At 46.0% G+C, this 16,163-nt stretch overlaps 1 protein-coding gene across 1 annotated transcript; it reads right to left on the bottom strand.

Annotated features, from left to right (window-relative positions):
- Positions 1-6,485: 6,485 nt before the first annotated feature.
- On the bottom strand, positions 6,486-15,849 carry NRSN1 (neurensin 1). The gene is made up of 3 exons (XM_017836966.1): positions 15,635-15,849; positions 9,053-9,250; positions 6,486-8,071 (listed from the first exon to the last, which is right to left on the bottom strand). The coding sequence occupies exons 2-3, from the start codon at positions 9,239-9,241 to the stop codon at positions 7,673-7,675; spliced, it is 588 nt and encodes a 195-aa protein (XP_017692455.1). The 5' UTR covers positions 9,242-9,250; positions 15,635-15,849; the 3' UTR covers positions 6,486-7,672.
- Positions 15,850-16,163: the final 314 nt, after the last annotated feature.

Genomic DNA, 16,163 nt, shown 5'->3' on the forward strand with positions numbered 1-16,163 from the left:
CCCTGTCCCTCCACCACGTTAGCACCAAACAGAAATGAACTTGATGAGCTAAAGGTTAGGACTTGCATTCACTTTTTAAAAGTAGTCTTCTTCTACAGAGAAAGATATGGATGAAGACTATTTCTCCTTTTTTATGCAGCACAAAGCTTAGTTCAAGATGACCAAAGGGTTCATTGTTCAAAGTATCCTGGCTGTAGGTGGCTTATCCCAGGACAAGCAAGGCAGGCAGGCCTCTTGGGTGACTCTGGCTGGGGGCCTCACCCTCAAGGACATCTGTTGCTCGCAGATGGTCCTGTGTGTGTACAAAGGGAGGCAGACATCTGTTGTGGTAGCACTGTGCCTGCTCATGGGGATTAGAGCCTTTCCCTGGAAGAACCTTCTCAAGTGTGATTTTCTGTGAGGAAACTGAAGCAGAGGTTTTTTTGCATAAAAGGTGTGGGTTGGTTTTGATTTTCTTTTTTAGGGGGGTGGTGGTGGTTCATCTCAAAGGTTTTAGTATTGGTGTCAGACTTTTTTCAATCACTAACACCTATCTACACTCAGATATTCCTCTGCTTCTCCACAGCAGGGAGAGCCATGGTTCTGCAAAGGGCCCCTGAACTTGGCTGCGGGGGGTGGGCACGTGCCGGGCTGGTGCATGAGGGAAGCAGATTCTGGTGTGCTGACTGACCTAGTAGTGTTTGCTACTGCTTTCAGACAAATGCCTACTTCTCTGGAAGCCTCCAGCAAATGAAAGACTATGCACAACACTGCCCTAAAAGGGTTCCCATACCAAAAGGAGTGATGTATGTGCCAGGTGCTCAGCAGCATGTGGGTATTCGGCTTCATCCACTCATGGCTCATTTCCCTGGCACATGGTGCTCCCACCAGCTTTGCCCCCTTTACTGCTCAGCCCTTCTTACAAGCAACAAGCCAGTTATGCTAATTCCCTTGCACATGGGATGCAAACTGTAGTCCTTGACACCTCTGCTTCCTCCACTTTTCTGTGTGTGTTCCTCAGCACAGGTGTGACATGCACAAGAGACACAGCCAACAGCCTCCTTACAGAGCAGATCTGGAGATACTTCAGTGTGTGCTTTGAGTTTCTTCCAGACTAACATCTGTGTAATCCACAGATGGGTATTTTAAAGATAAGGACTCAATGTCCTGGTCTACACTGCTCTTGGAGAGTGGTTTTGGAACTGCCTTCCATATGCCTGCCTGCTGGCTTAGCGCCTGCTGACAACCTGGATGAGGAGACTTGGCAGCATACCAGACAACTGGAGGCCAGAGCCTTCACAACATGGATGTCATGAATGCATCTGCAGAGACAAAACAATCTGGCTATCAGGTCTGCAGCTGCTTTTGAGCTGAGGCCTTCAAGGTCTATGCCAGTGATCCAGGCAGGTGACTTCTGTGTGATCTGGAGGATGCTTTTTCTGTCATACCTCAGGCTAAGCATATGTGGTGCCTCAAGAGAGAGCAGTTTGGTTCAGAAAGCAATGCTGAGGCACTCCTCGGAGGGCAGTCCCTGATGCTGGAGGGATGGTGGAACGGCAGAGGACCCAGAGAATGTTCCATGTCAGGGGCAAAGATCTGATGGCAGCTCATGTAGGCATATGGCTAAACACAAGACACATTTAAACCAACAAACTCAACCTATCACTTTCCACAGTTACATTATCACCTGGAGGTCAACACAAACTATTTGCCATCCATTCTTTTGTGATTTTGAGCTACACAGGGGATGGTTACCTGTGCTGCAAACATCTCTCTTTAACTGGTGTTCACTGCAGGGGACCAAGTCTCTACTATAGCCCATGTCATAAGGTGGTGGTATCTCACTCTGGGGAAATCTGAGACCTTGGCTCTCAGGGCTTGTGGGAGTTCATGCGCTGCTATGGTGGTTTTCAGAAAAATACTGGAACTGCCTCTGCCCTAAGAGCTGAGCTACAGGCCAGACCTAAAAGTGGCTGGCACTGGGTCCTGTGGCTGTCCTGGGTCTTAGTGATTGCCTCTAATTTGCTTTGCATTGATGGTGTGCCTTGCTCTGGGCCTGCTCAGTCACCTCTGATATACAAGGGGAAGTGCAGATGAGCCCACTTTTTTGTGGCTTTAAAAAGCAGCGAGCCAGAGACCTGGTCAACCTGTATGTGACGGATACTGGGGGACTCTCCAATACATGCTTCCTGGAGACAGTGGCTGTGTTTGATAGTCTTTGAAGTGAGGGTTTTTGTCTTGGCACAAACTTGCACCAGTTTCATGAGAAATCCCTTTGCAGGGGGTCAGTTGAGAGCTGAACCCAGTCTGAGCAAGAGCTTTCAGAAGAGATCTCTTTCTCACAGTATATTAAAGGAAAAAATGTGTCCTCACACTATAGATATTGCACTTGTCCAACAATAAGGTCCTCATGCTTGTCTAGCCATCTGTGGGGGACAGAATATTGATATTAAAAGTTTTGTTTTCTTTAAATGTCTACTTCCATGAAGACTTTAGCCACTGTATTTATGTTGTTCTGGTCATAGGTTTTAGACCTGCAGCAAGTTTTTCTGTGCTTTCAATATTCACTGACTCTCTCTTCTGATATTCATTGACAGATGACTGAACTGATGCTTGAAATGCTGCATTTTGCCACCTCTGCCCTAAGAATTCCTTCCTGTTCACCTCTCTCCCTCTTCATCTCCCTCCTGTCTGTGGTGCCGACCTGCCTCCCCTGTGCTGCCATTTCAGACAGGCAGATTTTGCACCCCCTCCAAGATGTGCCTGGGGCAGGAGTCCCTCTCACCTCACCCCTGCTGTTCAGGAGGCTTAGGAAGGAATTGTCAGGGCTCGAGGTTCCTGAAGCAGGCAGGGAGGGAAAGGGCAGCAGATGCTGAAGTCATTAGGTGAGCAGAGGCAGGGAAATAATGACATTCCAGAAAGGCCTCACCCACTGAGCAACACATCCTCCTACCCTCAGACTGAAGGTGCCTTTAGCTAGGAAATGGCCTGAAACCATGAGTTTTGAGACTAAAATTGCTGGAGCAGCATAACTAGTACCAGTTACTAACACTGTAATTAGTGTTAAATTGACTAGCTTATTAGCAGTGTTTAAAACTGATCTGCCATCTTTATTTGCAAAAGTCTGTGAATGGTAAATTATGGAAAAAGGGGGCTTTCAAAAAACAGCTGCAAATGATTAGGAAAAAAAACAGTAAAAGAAGTTATTTGATGCTGGCTCTTTTCTCTGAAGGGCTGTTAGAAGTATTTGCTTCACCTACTGTCAATATGCAGAGATTATTTTCATACCAATACCTCTGTAAATTATCTGACAGCAAAACTGAGCTTTGCCCTGCTTAATGTGCATCAAGTGAACTGATGCAGGAAACGCGCACTGTGTGGTCTGCCACACGTCCAGATAAGAGCTGAAGAAAAATGAGGGCGTGGATGGATTGTTTGCCCAGAGACAAGAAAGCTCCAGAAGGATCACACCCGGTCTCTAAATATTGGAAATAGGAGGAGACTACATGTATCTTCCCATTTGCTGATGTTCTTCCCAGACAAACTGTGCCATGGGGATGAACTGGCAAAACTCAAACATCATTTCTTTAGGAGGTGCATGGGCATTAACTCCCAATGACTTGTGCAGGGTAATGCTCTGCAGCAATGTTGCTGCTCTCAGCTGTGGAAGTGGTAGGATGAGGAAGGAATGAGGCTGTGCCTCCAAAGCCTGCTCTTGCAGCATTGTATTGTAGTCTCTCTCTACCCCTGTCATGCAGTGAGCTGAAGGGGTAGCCTGCTGTGTAATGGCAGGAACACCGGTGAGTGCTGAATAAGGCCAACTGCTAATTCCTTTATTTTACCAAAATTGTTCTGTTTCCAGCCCTTTTGTAGAAAGCTGCTGGCAAAGCGCATCCAACTAAGGTACTTGCAGTCTTTTGCTGTCTTTGCATTTCATGTCCTTGGGGGCTGAGCAGTCTCCCCAGGGTGCAGGTTCTGCTGCCACTCTCCCCCTGCCAAACCTCTCTCTCTGCTGGCCACTGCTCAGGATGCTGCAGACTCCCCACTCTGATGTTGCTGCCGCTGCTTTCATGAAGACCTGATGCTTGCACTTGCTCATGATTAAAAATCTCATACTTGGAAATGGCAGGCTGAGGCTGTAGCAGAAACTGGGAATTAAATCTCCTTACAGGCAGCTCAGGAGGAGGATCATTTCTCTGTCTCTGCCTTTTGCCTGTGATTCACTGTGCCTTGGGAAAAAATGGAAAATAAAGGGATCAAGACAGCCTGGAGAGAGTAGGACAGAATAGATGCTAAAGAGAAGCCTTTTCTGCACAGTGTGCTGGAGAAGCAGAGGTAACTGTCAGGAGAGCCTGTATTAACCATAACAAAGCCAGTGATTACCACTCAGACTGAAAAATGTTATTTCTTTCACAATTGCAGAGAAAATACTGTTGGGCTAGGAGGTTTATTTTGTAGTTTTAAGCCAAATGAGGTCAGAAGAGGAGCAAGAAATAAGGTGAGCAGGAAGAAACTGAAAGAAACCTCTGGAGTAGGGAGGCCAGAGGGCTAGAAAAATAATTTGGCTGCTTAAGCCATATTTTATTTGCATTAGGGTCTCCATAATGTGCCCTTTGGAAAGACGATGGCAGTCAGTGCTTGGAGGGGAATTCCGAGGCAGTCCTAGAGTGACGTATGCACTGCAATTTGGTGGGGATGAGAAAAGTGAAAAAGATATATGGTAGGAAAATGATATGTTCAGGGATAGATTGTCCTCAGCCTTACTAGAAGTTTCCTAGGGAGCCTAGCTGCCACTCACTGCTCCCCAGCTGGAGGCCGTATCACAGGCATTTTCCATGAGAACAGCAGAAAGCACATTTCCACTGCTTTTTGCTGATGCTTCAGTTCCTCCACCAAAGGATGAAGGTGTTAAGACATTACACGAAAATGGATCTTGAAAATGTTTCTTATTAGCAAGAGTAATTTTCTGCTCAGTATTTCTACAAAAGCCCTGTGTAGCACTGATTCTCTGCTGTGAAGGATTGCAGCCTCTGGAGGTCTCAATTCCAGAAAAGCTCTAAGCAACCGAAACAAGGGTTTAATGAGATGAAACGTGTGCAGCAACATTAGCCATGACAACATTATCAGCTTTGCTGCTGCTGATAAATCCCAAGTGCATTTCCTATCCTAGCAAGCTTCAGTAAAATCCTCAAGGGCAGTTCTTTTTTCCATAACACCTGGGTAATGCCATTCCATGACTCATCCTCTGTTGTACTGTCAAAGCATGTCCAGTTCTGCCAGAGCAACATGCAGTGTGACCCAGAGCCTGATGCTTGAATCAGGTTATCAATTTCCTGTTTGGCCAGTTGTCCTCTGGACAAAAATTTAGCAACACTTGCATGTCTGTATCTACATGAGGGATGTGTTTTAAGAAGAACTATATACACATACAGGTAGTTTGGGTAAACAAGCCCAACCTCTGCTTTCTTTTCCAGTTGGATTTTCAGTCAAACTTCCAGTACAGTGTTAACAAAAGGCAGGTGGAGAGAAGGGATTTAGTAAGACCTACAGGAGCCCTCGCTCTCATCTCCTTTGGTGAACTTAATTTTGAAACTTAAATTGTCACGGTGCCTCTATGCACAAATTTTAATTAAAAACTCTACATTGAAAAGGTTAGGATAGCTTGACTCTGCTGCCCACACACTGATAGCCTGACAGCAGTGAAAGCTAATGGCAGTAAACAAAATTCCTCGCAACCTGAACAGGAAGTGCTGAGGACTCTCTACCTGGAATAACTAACAAACAGCAGTAGTGACAGCCTGTCCCAGTCCTGCCACATGCCTTGTAAGTAATCACTACCCCTCACCCCTATTCTTGATGGCTTTCTTTATAAATAATACACAGCTCCTCATTTTGCTACTCTTCTCATCTTCTCTTTAGCACTGCTTCATCTGTTTCTCCCCTGAGATTACAATCTTATTTTTAAGCACTGGGTGCAATGTGCATTTGCATTTCTAATATATGGGTGCCGGTGAATTGCCAGATGCCTTTAAACCTACTTTGTTTCATTCTCTGTGATCACATGCAAGTGATGAGCTCTCAACTGTCCGTCTTTTCAGTGTTAATGCTTGGACACTGCAATTGCATTGCCAAGACAGGCATCTTCTTTGCAGAAGAAAATTTTACTTCCAGTGCTGTTGTCAGCCATAATAGTTATTGCAGCTTCAGCGGAAACTTCCAACCACATATGATCTGGCCTATTGAAGTTGTAAGTATGAACTGAGTGTCACAGACCACAAAATGTCTTATCAGCAAGGGAAAGAGCACAGCTGTTAACACATACCTGCCATTATTGTGCCAGAATCTGTTTTATTTAGCACCAAAGTGGCTTCCTCACCTCTGAAAGCTGAAAACACAGACTGCATTAAGAGACCAGTGAGTTTCAACTGCTGATTTCTCCTTTCAAACTGAGTTATTAAATTTATAGAGAAACCTATTTGACTAGAAAGAGACTTTTCACAAAATCTATGGTTGGCTCACGCCTAGAATTTTATTCAATCCATTCAAAAAATAGACAGAACTATAAGGTGGCACATATTGTCAGAGAGTACAAATGTCACATCTTTCTTTATATAGTTTAATTTAAATCCATAGATTAAGACAGTGAAATAATTGCCCTGGGTGGGAAAATAATTAGGGGTCTTCCATGAAATGACAAGTCTTTAGGTAAGCATTTACACAAATGTATCTGATTAAGCATAAGTTTTTCTATCCTCTATAAAAATATAAACAGCATTTCAAAATGTCTTTAGACATGTAAGTTAAGGTCATCTAATATGACATCAACGTACTGACAGAATACAGGGCCTGGGCATTTATTACAAACCACATTTATTAACCCACACCCAGCCAAAACTAAAACATTTTGTATGAGCCTCAAACATAATACAATATGATGAAAGAAACAATATCAAGCCAAAGACATACAAGTATGATGTTCCTCCTCCCATATGAATTCCTTCTCTTTATTTTGTAGTTTTTCTTAATACAGCAATGACTAAGACAAAAGTGGCACCTTAGCACAGGTTCATTGCAACTCAGGATCAAATACAACTTGCCTTTCCTAGAAAGTAACATTGCTGGGAAGTGACACGTGCCAGGATCAAATTAAGGGCACTCACTATGTGAGTATGTTTTACCTGTGCAGTATTACTTTGATACAGACTGTATGTAGCATGTGACAGGAGGACAAGTGCAAATTACAAGGGCAGAATCTTGGCTTCCCAGACAGCAGAACCAGGCAGGAAAACTAAGATTAAACAGTATTTTAAAAGCAAGAAGAAAATTAAACAAAAAGCCAACTCATCTAAACTTTAATAGTGGGATGTACGGTGTTCCTGGTACAGTTGTCGCAAATGCACCCTAGGTTTTCCAGGGAAGCAATCTGATAAGCCAAACACCTAATCATTGTTGCAAGAACTTACTGGTTCCACACAGACTAAAACATTCAAATATACTGATACATTGGTCACAGGTCTAATCATATAATTTTCTTTTTCCCAATCCTAAATTTTTACTGGAGCAGCTTCCCCATTAGCTGCACATTTTTATAGCAGAACACTGGGTGTTGTCATTGACTAGCACTGATGCCAACAAGGCTGGTATTTTCCAGTTAAAGTGATCTACAAGTGAGAAACAAAACATAAGGAAAGGGTCAGGTTTCAGATAAAGGTTGGACATTTTGAACTCTGGACAAAGTGACAGGTATCTTTGATTCTCCTGGTGCTGGCGCTTTTGTGACTGGGTTTGCCTGGGCTTTTATATCAGCTATTCTCTCTTTAAATCTTTGCTGGAGGTACTTCTCTTCTTTGGAGTAACTTTTAGCAAAAGCAGACATCAGCAGACATGCTGCCACGGTGGACCCTCCAACACAAAACAAGATTGCTCCTGCCAACTTACATATATCAAGGGACCCATTAAACTGAATGGCATGGGTATCCACAACAACAAAATCATCTTTCCCAAGAGCTTCGATTTTCGGTGGCACAAGGAAACCCACTACAAGAACCGTTACACCTATCAGCATAAAAGCCGTCCCAGAGATGAGTCCGACCTGGAAAACAAAGAAACAAACAAAACCCCAGTTAATATGTCTTTCCAATTTTCACTTGGTAAGTGCTCCTAGGAGGCATTTAGCTTTTGCTGTATCTTGCAGATTTAGTTCTCTCTTCTAGGAGAAGGCTGGTATTTTTCTCTTACGTCATATGAGGCCCTACTAGAACTAGAATATATGAAAAACTGTCTTTTTACACTTTGTATTTATATAATTATTGACATTTCTGGAAACAATAGAATACATGTCTAATAGCACTTAATGTTGAAAGGCCCCATCACAGAGAGGATCACAATTTAACCACAGTTTTGTATAAGGGATTATCTCTTTAACTTTAGGTGGTGGTTAGCACAACAGATGAGTACCTGCTGACAGTCTGTGTCATATCCACTACTTGCTTTTAGTTAATGAAATGTCACTCCTTTGCAGAGATTAGAAGGAAGTTGCTATGGCCATGAACAGATCACAGAGTAATTCTAGCATATTTCAAGTGTAAATGAAAAATTTGGTTTACACAGAATGTCCCTGGGGGAGGGTAGGGACTGAATGGCCTCACAGGTGCCTTCCAAACTCTGCTGTTCTTCAGCCCTGTCGAGTTCCCTGACCTTAATGGAGATCTTTTGGTTTTCTTGATCCTTTGGTCACACAGACCTCGAGTTACTGCTCTTAACCTACCAGTCCTATTCCCAATAATCTGGCAGGACTATTGTGGGTGCAGAGCAGAGGTAAACTACACTTTTAAGATATATGTGGGGTTCCAAGACAAGACACTGATGTTTCAATGACATCATGACAGACAAACTAGAGGATCCAAAGCCCCCAGAACTGCCTTGGTAAGAGTGCCCTGCTTTCAGACACAGTTATTTGGTTGTCTCGGGTAAACCGAGCAGCAAAAGGCCTTTCTGAATGAATACCATTAGTTACACAGAGTAAGTCTGGAAATGGGAGTTTCTCTCTCCACTAAAAAGCAACAGGTAGTACCTTCCAGAATACAGAGCTCCACCTGCTAGGCGATCTCTGAATCTGAAAATCATCCTCATACTCCCAAATTGAAGCTGTGCAGTCCTCATAAAACTGATGCAGGTAGGACCGAACTCCATAGCGTTGGTATCCTCCCTCGGTGCTGCCCTGCGCATGCTTGGACCCGCAGATGTCAGCATAGGAGCTCATCCTTCCTACCTACAATGAGAGATGTCATGCAAAGCAGGTCATTATCAGTGTGGCAGGAGAGCAAAAATGGCTGCAAACTCTCCAGATGACATGAAAAAAAGCAGCGCAGGAGAGACCTTTCCTTCAGTTTTTTTCCAAACGAAGAAATGAGCTGTGTGGAGTTGCATGCAATGACTCAGCTTAAGCAAACGCAACGAACTCAGTGTCTTGGCACAGAAAGACTAAAGGTGCTGCAGGGAACATTCCCTCCCATATACAGGGTGCTCACTCCCCATCTTTTGCACTAGTGTGCTATTGTGTTTCCATGGAGATCAAAAAAAGCAGAATATGCCAGGTAACAAAATCCAGCATCTCTCAAGGACTCGTGTTGTGTCTCAGCCAGACTGCTTCTATTGTTTAAACAGAGTCTGCAACCTTAGGAACTTTACAAACTGCTAGGTAACAGGATTTTTTTTCATGTTTCTTTTCCTGAGCTTCTGAAGTGCAGGACTAAGCATTGCCATACCATTCACAGCCATTGGAAACAGAGGCAAAATAATTCCTAGACAGATTAAAACAGTATAGAACTTGTACTTAAATATGGATAGTTAAAAATAAAAAAATGGAATGCCACAGCAGCACCAATCTGCTAAATGAAGAATGATATGGAAATATTAGGCCAAGTGCCGGGTCCTGCACTTTGGCCACAACAACCCCCTGCAGCGCTACAGGCTGGGGACAGAGTGGCTGGAGAGCAGCCAGGCAGAAAGGGACCTGGGAGTCTGGATAGACAGGAAGCTGAACATGAGCCAGCAGTGTGCCCAGGTGGCCAAGAAGGCCAATGGCATCCTGGCCTGGATCAGGAACAGTGTGGCCAACAGGACCAGAGAACTGATTCTTCCCCTGTACTCAGCACTGGTGAGGCCACACCTTGAGTACTGTGTCCAGTTCTGGGCCCCTCAGTTCAGGAAGGACATTGAGGTGCTGGAGCAGGTCCAGAGAAGAGCAACAAGGCTGGTGAAGGGACTTGAGCACAAGTCCTATGAGGAGAGGCTAAGGGTGCTGGGGTTGTTTAGCCTGGAGAAGAGGAGGCTCAGGGGAGACCTCATCACTCTCTACAACTCCCTGAAAGGAGGTTGTAGCCAGTTGGGGGTTGGTCTCTTCTCCCAGGCAGCTCTCAGTAAGACAAGAGGGTACGGTCTTAAGCTCTGCCAGGGGAGGTTTAGGTTGGATATTAGGAAGAAATTCTTTACAGAGAGGGTAATCAGGCATTGGAATGGGCTGCCCAGGGAAGTGGTGGATTCATGATCCCTGGAGGTTTTTAAGATGGATGTGGCACTTAGTGCCATGGTCTAGTAACCACGGTGGTGTTGGATCGAGGGTTGGACTTGATGATCTCAGAGGTCCCTTCCAACCCAGCTGATTCTATGATTAAACTTATGGCAAAGTACTGCTTCCTTGAAGAAGTCAATGTCCAAGCTCCTGCTGACTTCAATAAAATCAGAATTCTGCCTGCTATAAAAACTACCAACAAAGTTCCCTACTCTTTCCACTTCATGAAAGCTCTAGCACAAAAAATCTGTATTTAACTATGCAAGTCTAAGGCCTGAACTTGCCTGCATGGGGGTGATGCTACTGAATTCAACGAAATAATACTAGCCCCTAAAAACAACTTGAGCAATAGGTCAGCGTTTCTTAAGCTGACCGACTTCTTTTTAAACAAGTTCAAAGAGCCTTAGTCCAAAGGGAACTGTTAATCAGAACTTGCATCTGAATGTCATGGCTGAATTTATATGAGCTTCAATCAGTACATCAGCTTGCCACAGCAATTTCACCTTGAGGGAGGAAGCTTTGATGTGGTCATGGCAGCTAGGACCTCCCAACTTTGCAGCCCTTCAGATCTTTGCCCTTTGAGAATGGGTGATCTTGCTGGGTATGAAATACCTGGGTATGCAAAAAAACCAAACAGTGGTACATTCAAATTAAGGACAATCTAGAAAATATTGATGGGGACCCCAGGCCCTGAGCTCATCAAAGGGGTTTTATTTTAAAAATATACAAGGCTCCAAAAATTCACCACAGCAAGGCACCACCTCACCTTTGTGAAACTTGACCTGTCCCTTCTTCCCCACCCCCACACACTTGAGTTGGTCTGAGCCAATAATTAATATAATAACCCAGTGTCTCGCAACAGCCTGAATGAAGCTCTTGGCTGGCTCTGAAACCACTGCTGGTATAAACAGTGAATTTCCAGCCTTTTGAAATATGTTTGCATTCTTGGCTCAGGAATAAGGAGAGATTTGCTTTTTCCTCTTTATAGAAACCAGTTATCTTGGGGGTTTATTTATTTTTTATATCTAATATGAATTTAGTCTGGAATTTCATGATCTCAACATCGTATAGTTGCAGATATCTCTGCTACAACTTGTGTTGAGGTTTGAAGGCTCCCATAGAAGTCATGACCCAGTGGAGGGAGGTAGACAAGTTCCTGGGGGACCTGCCAGGGGCCAGAGGGAACATTGCTGGTGACTGACCTTTGCAGAACAACGGAGATAATGCCAGGCACACCTTCTGTCAAGAGTCCCTTTTTTGAACCCAAAACTGACTCTATATCCCCTGTAGGTTTCCCTTTTCCACTTCAGCCACTGTAAAGCCTTAGGGAATCAAAGAATCACTCTCCGATTCTGTGGATGGGCTTGCTCTCTGCTTACAGCGTCCTTCAGAGAGTGCTTGAGCTGCTGGCGTTCCCAAGCAAGGCAGAAAAACAGGCAGGGTGGACAGAGACTTTGAGACAGCAGGAAACTCCTGGGCAGCAAGAGCTGCTCACCAGGTGAGCAGGGAGAGCCTGGCCTCTGGGCCACCCTATGTCAAGTTGTACGTAGCTAACACTTACGTTTCCAACTACAGTTAATATACTGAAAAACATTAATTTCTGTCATGGCGTAAGCCCAGCTGGCAGTTCAGCACCTCACAGCCACTAGCTCACTTCCAGCCCCCACCCCCATCGTGGTAAAACATGGGAATAGAATAAAAAGTAAAGCTTGCAGGTTGAGATAAGAACAGTTTAATAATTGAAACCAAGTAGAAATATAGTAAATAAAAAAGGAGAGATAAACCCCAAGAAAAACAAGCGATGTACAATACCGCTTCTCACCACCTGCTGACCAATGCCAAATCTCATCCCCAAACTGCCATTGTCCCCTTCCAGGTAACTCCCTCACTGTCTATACTTGGCCAGCTCATGTCAGCTCTCCTGACAGAGCATGATACACTGAAAAAGTCCTTGGCTTACAGTAAGCAACAACCAAAACATCAGTGTGTTATAATGCTATTCTCACACTGAGTCCAAAACACAGCACTGTACTGGCTACTGAGAAAAAAAATGAACTCTATGCCAGTTGAAACCAGGACAGTTGTGCTTTTTTACAATGCTATGAGGCTTTGAACACTTACTTTTTGAGGTACAAAAAAATATTGTGATATGTATATAAGTATATAATCTGAACTCTCATGGGGAAGAGCTGCAATATATTCTACTTTTGGAGCCTGTTTGTTCTTTTGTGAAAGAACTCTTTTTGTTTCCCTCAGGAGTACCTCCTTCTGCTGTTTAACCCCTACCCAAAAAGAGAGCAAAAGTAGTCCTCTTTTCTCACTGCCACCGTTTCTTCAACAGCTAGCTGCCATCTTCCACAGCACAAGCACTGAAGAGTTGTCATAAAACCAGAGTTCTGCCCACCTCATAAAAATACCTTAGGGGGAAAGGAGAAGAGGAAAAAGTGGTGTAGTTTACCATAGCTGCCCCAGCTCTCACACACAGGGTCACACCACCTATACCTCAAGGATAAAATCACTTTACATCCATATCGCTCACCTGTCTTTTGGCTATAAGCAAGGAATCCGTCTCCCACATCAGAAAGAGAATAAAGTAAAGAGGTCAACCAAAGTTCTGCAGAGACTCATTCTCTCGTGTCCTTACTTAGATCTTTATTCTCACATCAACTGTACCTCCTTAAATAAATTATGCTTAACTCCTTGCCAACTTAAGTCATTCAGGTAAACATATTTAGCAGCACATAATGAGCAGAATGAGAGATATTTTCCCCAGGTGTAAGTGACTCTGTAAGGTCAACACAGGGATGAACCAGAATTAACATGACCAGATAATGTGGCCTGCCAAATCTTGCTTGTATTACTCCAGCAGCATTCAGAAAGCAGGTGAAGCACATCACCGAGTCTGAACCAGCAACTTTAGTTATTGTAATTTATTTAAGAAAACTCAATGTGACATGACAGAAAGCTGTATAAACATTATCTTGCATTCACTGCACTGTCTGTAGGTTTAGTCAAGCGATAAAAAGGAGGATGCAGTGTTTCAAACAGCTTGATAAAGAATTGCCTGTAAGGGCCACACAGCCTGGAATCACTTACATGACACATAGATTCTTTTTATTTAGCAATCTAAAAGGCTAATAGGTGGTTTTGGTCAGCCATATGAGCAAAATGATAAATAAGAGCTGGGAGGTGGAATAGAAAACAAAAGAATTATCTTTTGCTTGAAAGAGTTGTGATAGCACAAGTAGTATGACCTTTTAAAATGGAAGGGGGAAAAAAAAAGTCTGCCAGCACCATTAATTCCTTTCAAGCACTGCATAATATTAGTCCTACTGAACATTTTCTTCATGTTGACTCTTTCACTTATAAGCAACCTCCTACCTTTTGCAAAATATCTTGTCCTTTAGAGAGAAGAGAAAGAAGAGGAAGAGGAGGAAGAGGAATAGTGCTCAGCCCTGTATGAAGCATCCTAGTAATTTGGCCTAAGATGGTCTCCTCTTTCAGCTGCTATGTAAACATACTGTTGTTCTTGCTACTTATAGATGGGGCAATGGAACTGAAACAGTCAAGAGTATGGTGGGAGAAAACAGTTCTCCACAAATAAGAAGGAAACTTTTGTCTCAGCATCAATTTACATTGGACAAAAAAAATACTGCAGCACCTATGATCTCTGGAGTGCTGATGTGTATTTGCATGTCTTGCCTTCATGGCTGAGAAACTAAAAGCTGAAATACTGGGAAACTTTTGCTGAAAAGAGCGTCACCATTACCCGTATCTCTGTTATGCATGAGCTGAGAACATGCATCCAGGCTGCAGGAAGTGGTTTGTTTAGTCATTAAGTTTTTCAGTGCCTAAACCCAAGGTGCTTAGGAACGTGTGGGATGTAGGATCACAGCTTCAGAGCACTGCATAGTAGCAATCCATCCCCTAGCAACTTTTGTTTCCATGGCGAAAGCTGTCCTGTTTACTTTGAGATTTACTATTCTCTGCTAATCTGGGGAGATGTGACTGGATTGGTGAACAGACAGATTAAAAGATGAGCTAGCGCTATGAAAAATTACCCAACAAATTTTCCAACTACTTTGGTTTCTTATGGAAGGGTTGAACACATTTTAAAAAATACAAATGTAAGGAACTGGCATTTGAAAAGCAGAACAAAAGGAAATAAGGATGTGCCATTGCTCTGTGACACCACACAGCCACCGAATGCAAGCCACAAATGCTGATGGTTGGCATGGGTGAAGCTCCCTTCCCCTTTCTTCAGATTTAGATACTTTGACCCTTCTGTTCGGAGGACCACGTTTGAAGTCCTTACCTACAGAAAGCGAGATCCCTGCGAAGGGTGAACACTGCAACAAATAATCTGTCTTTTACAGTAGTATCCGAGGTGGCCTTTCTGATGCCTCCTGAACTCCCTATCACTCCAGCTCCCGGCGCTTTCCCAGGCTGCTCCTGCCCTGGTGCCCTCCCGCCGCCGCGGCTCCCGCCCGGCGTTCTGCGCTCGCAGGGGGATGCGGCGCTCACACGGGCATGCCATGGCCATGGGCACCTGCTGCCGCTCCTCTGAGCATGGACAGGGTGCCCGGCTGCCCTCCAGGGCGACTTCTGCACCCTTGCCATGCACGGCGGGGGGGGCGGGCGGGCCAGCAGCGCCTTCTCCTGTTCCCCGGCGGGGCGGCACCGCCCGCTCCGCAGCCACCAGGGGCCGGAGCGGGATGCTCTCCTTCTCCCGCTTCTGGGTTGGAGCGGGAGAATTCCGCAGCGCCCGTATCCCAGAGAAGCTCTCGGCGCCCGCGGTCCTCCCGGTCGGCGGTGGCCAGGGGACAGAGGGAGGCCCGGCCCGGCTGACCCTGACCCTGCCCCGCAGCGCCCGGGGCAGCGGGGCAGCAGCCTCCCCCGGGAGAGCCGCATCCCTCCGAGCCGGGAGGCAAAGCGGGGGCTCCGCTGTACCCCCCCGTCCCCCGCCGCACGCCCGCTGCCCTCCGCGGGATGCTCCGCGCCGGCAGTCACGGGAGCCCCCGCCGCGCCCGCCGAACTGCCGAGTCCCCAAGTTTGCCGAGCGGGCCGGCGCCGCGGTTTTACCTGTCCCTCCTGCCGCTGCCCTCGGCCGGCGAGCCCCCTTGACGGCGGCGCTAGCTGCGGCCCTCCCGCCCCGGTCCCATCTCCGCTCTGCGCCGCGGCGGCCCCAGACACCACGTATTATGTAGGGCCCGGAGCGCCGCTCGCTCCCGCGCCGTGCCTGCGCACTGAGCCGCCGCCGCCGCCGGGCGCGGACCGGCGCCGGGCCCCGCTCGCCCGCCGCCCCCGCCTCAGGCGCCTGCCCCGAGCGGCCCCGCCGCGCCCCCGCTGCCGGGATTCGGGTCCCTCCGGCCGGGGCCGCCCCCCGGGCCGGGCAGGCCCGCAGGTGCACGCCAAGGTCACCGGAGTGTCCTCCCTGCGTGTAGGGGGCAGAGGCGGCTGATCGCCCCCCGCCACCACCCCCTTTTAATCAGCATCGAAGACAGAAGGGACTCAACGCCATTTGTCCAGTCGAGTGGATAGGCACGACAGAAAGTGCCCTGCCACGGGCAAGGCGCTGAGATCTGGGGGGGTTGGGGAAATGGATCGCTTA

This window comes from Lepidothrix coronata, unplaced genomic scaffold, assembly GCF_001604755.1.
Source record: "Lepidothrix coronata isolate B3197 unplaced genomic scaffold, Lepidothrix_coronata-1.0 Scaffold289, whole genome shotgun sequence".
NCBI lineage: Eukaryota > Metazoa > Chordata > Aves > Passeriformes > Pipridae > Lepidothrix > Lepidothrix coronata.

Coding starts and splice junctions, on each gene's coding strand:
- NRSN1 (XM_017836966.1), bottom strand. CDS start 9,241: ATGAGCTCCTATGCTGACATCTGCGGGTCCAAGCATGCGCAGGGCAGC. Junction 8,072..9,052: donor GGAGCTCTGTATTCTGGAAG/GTACTACCTGTT, acceptor TTTGTTTTCCAG/GTCGGACTCATCTCTGGGAC.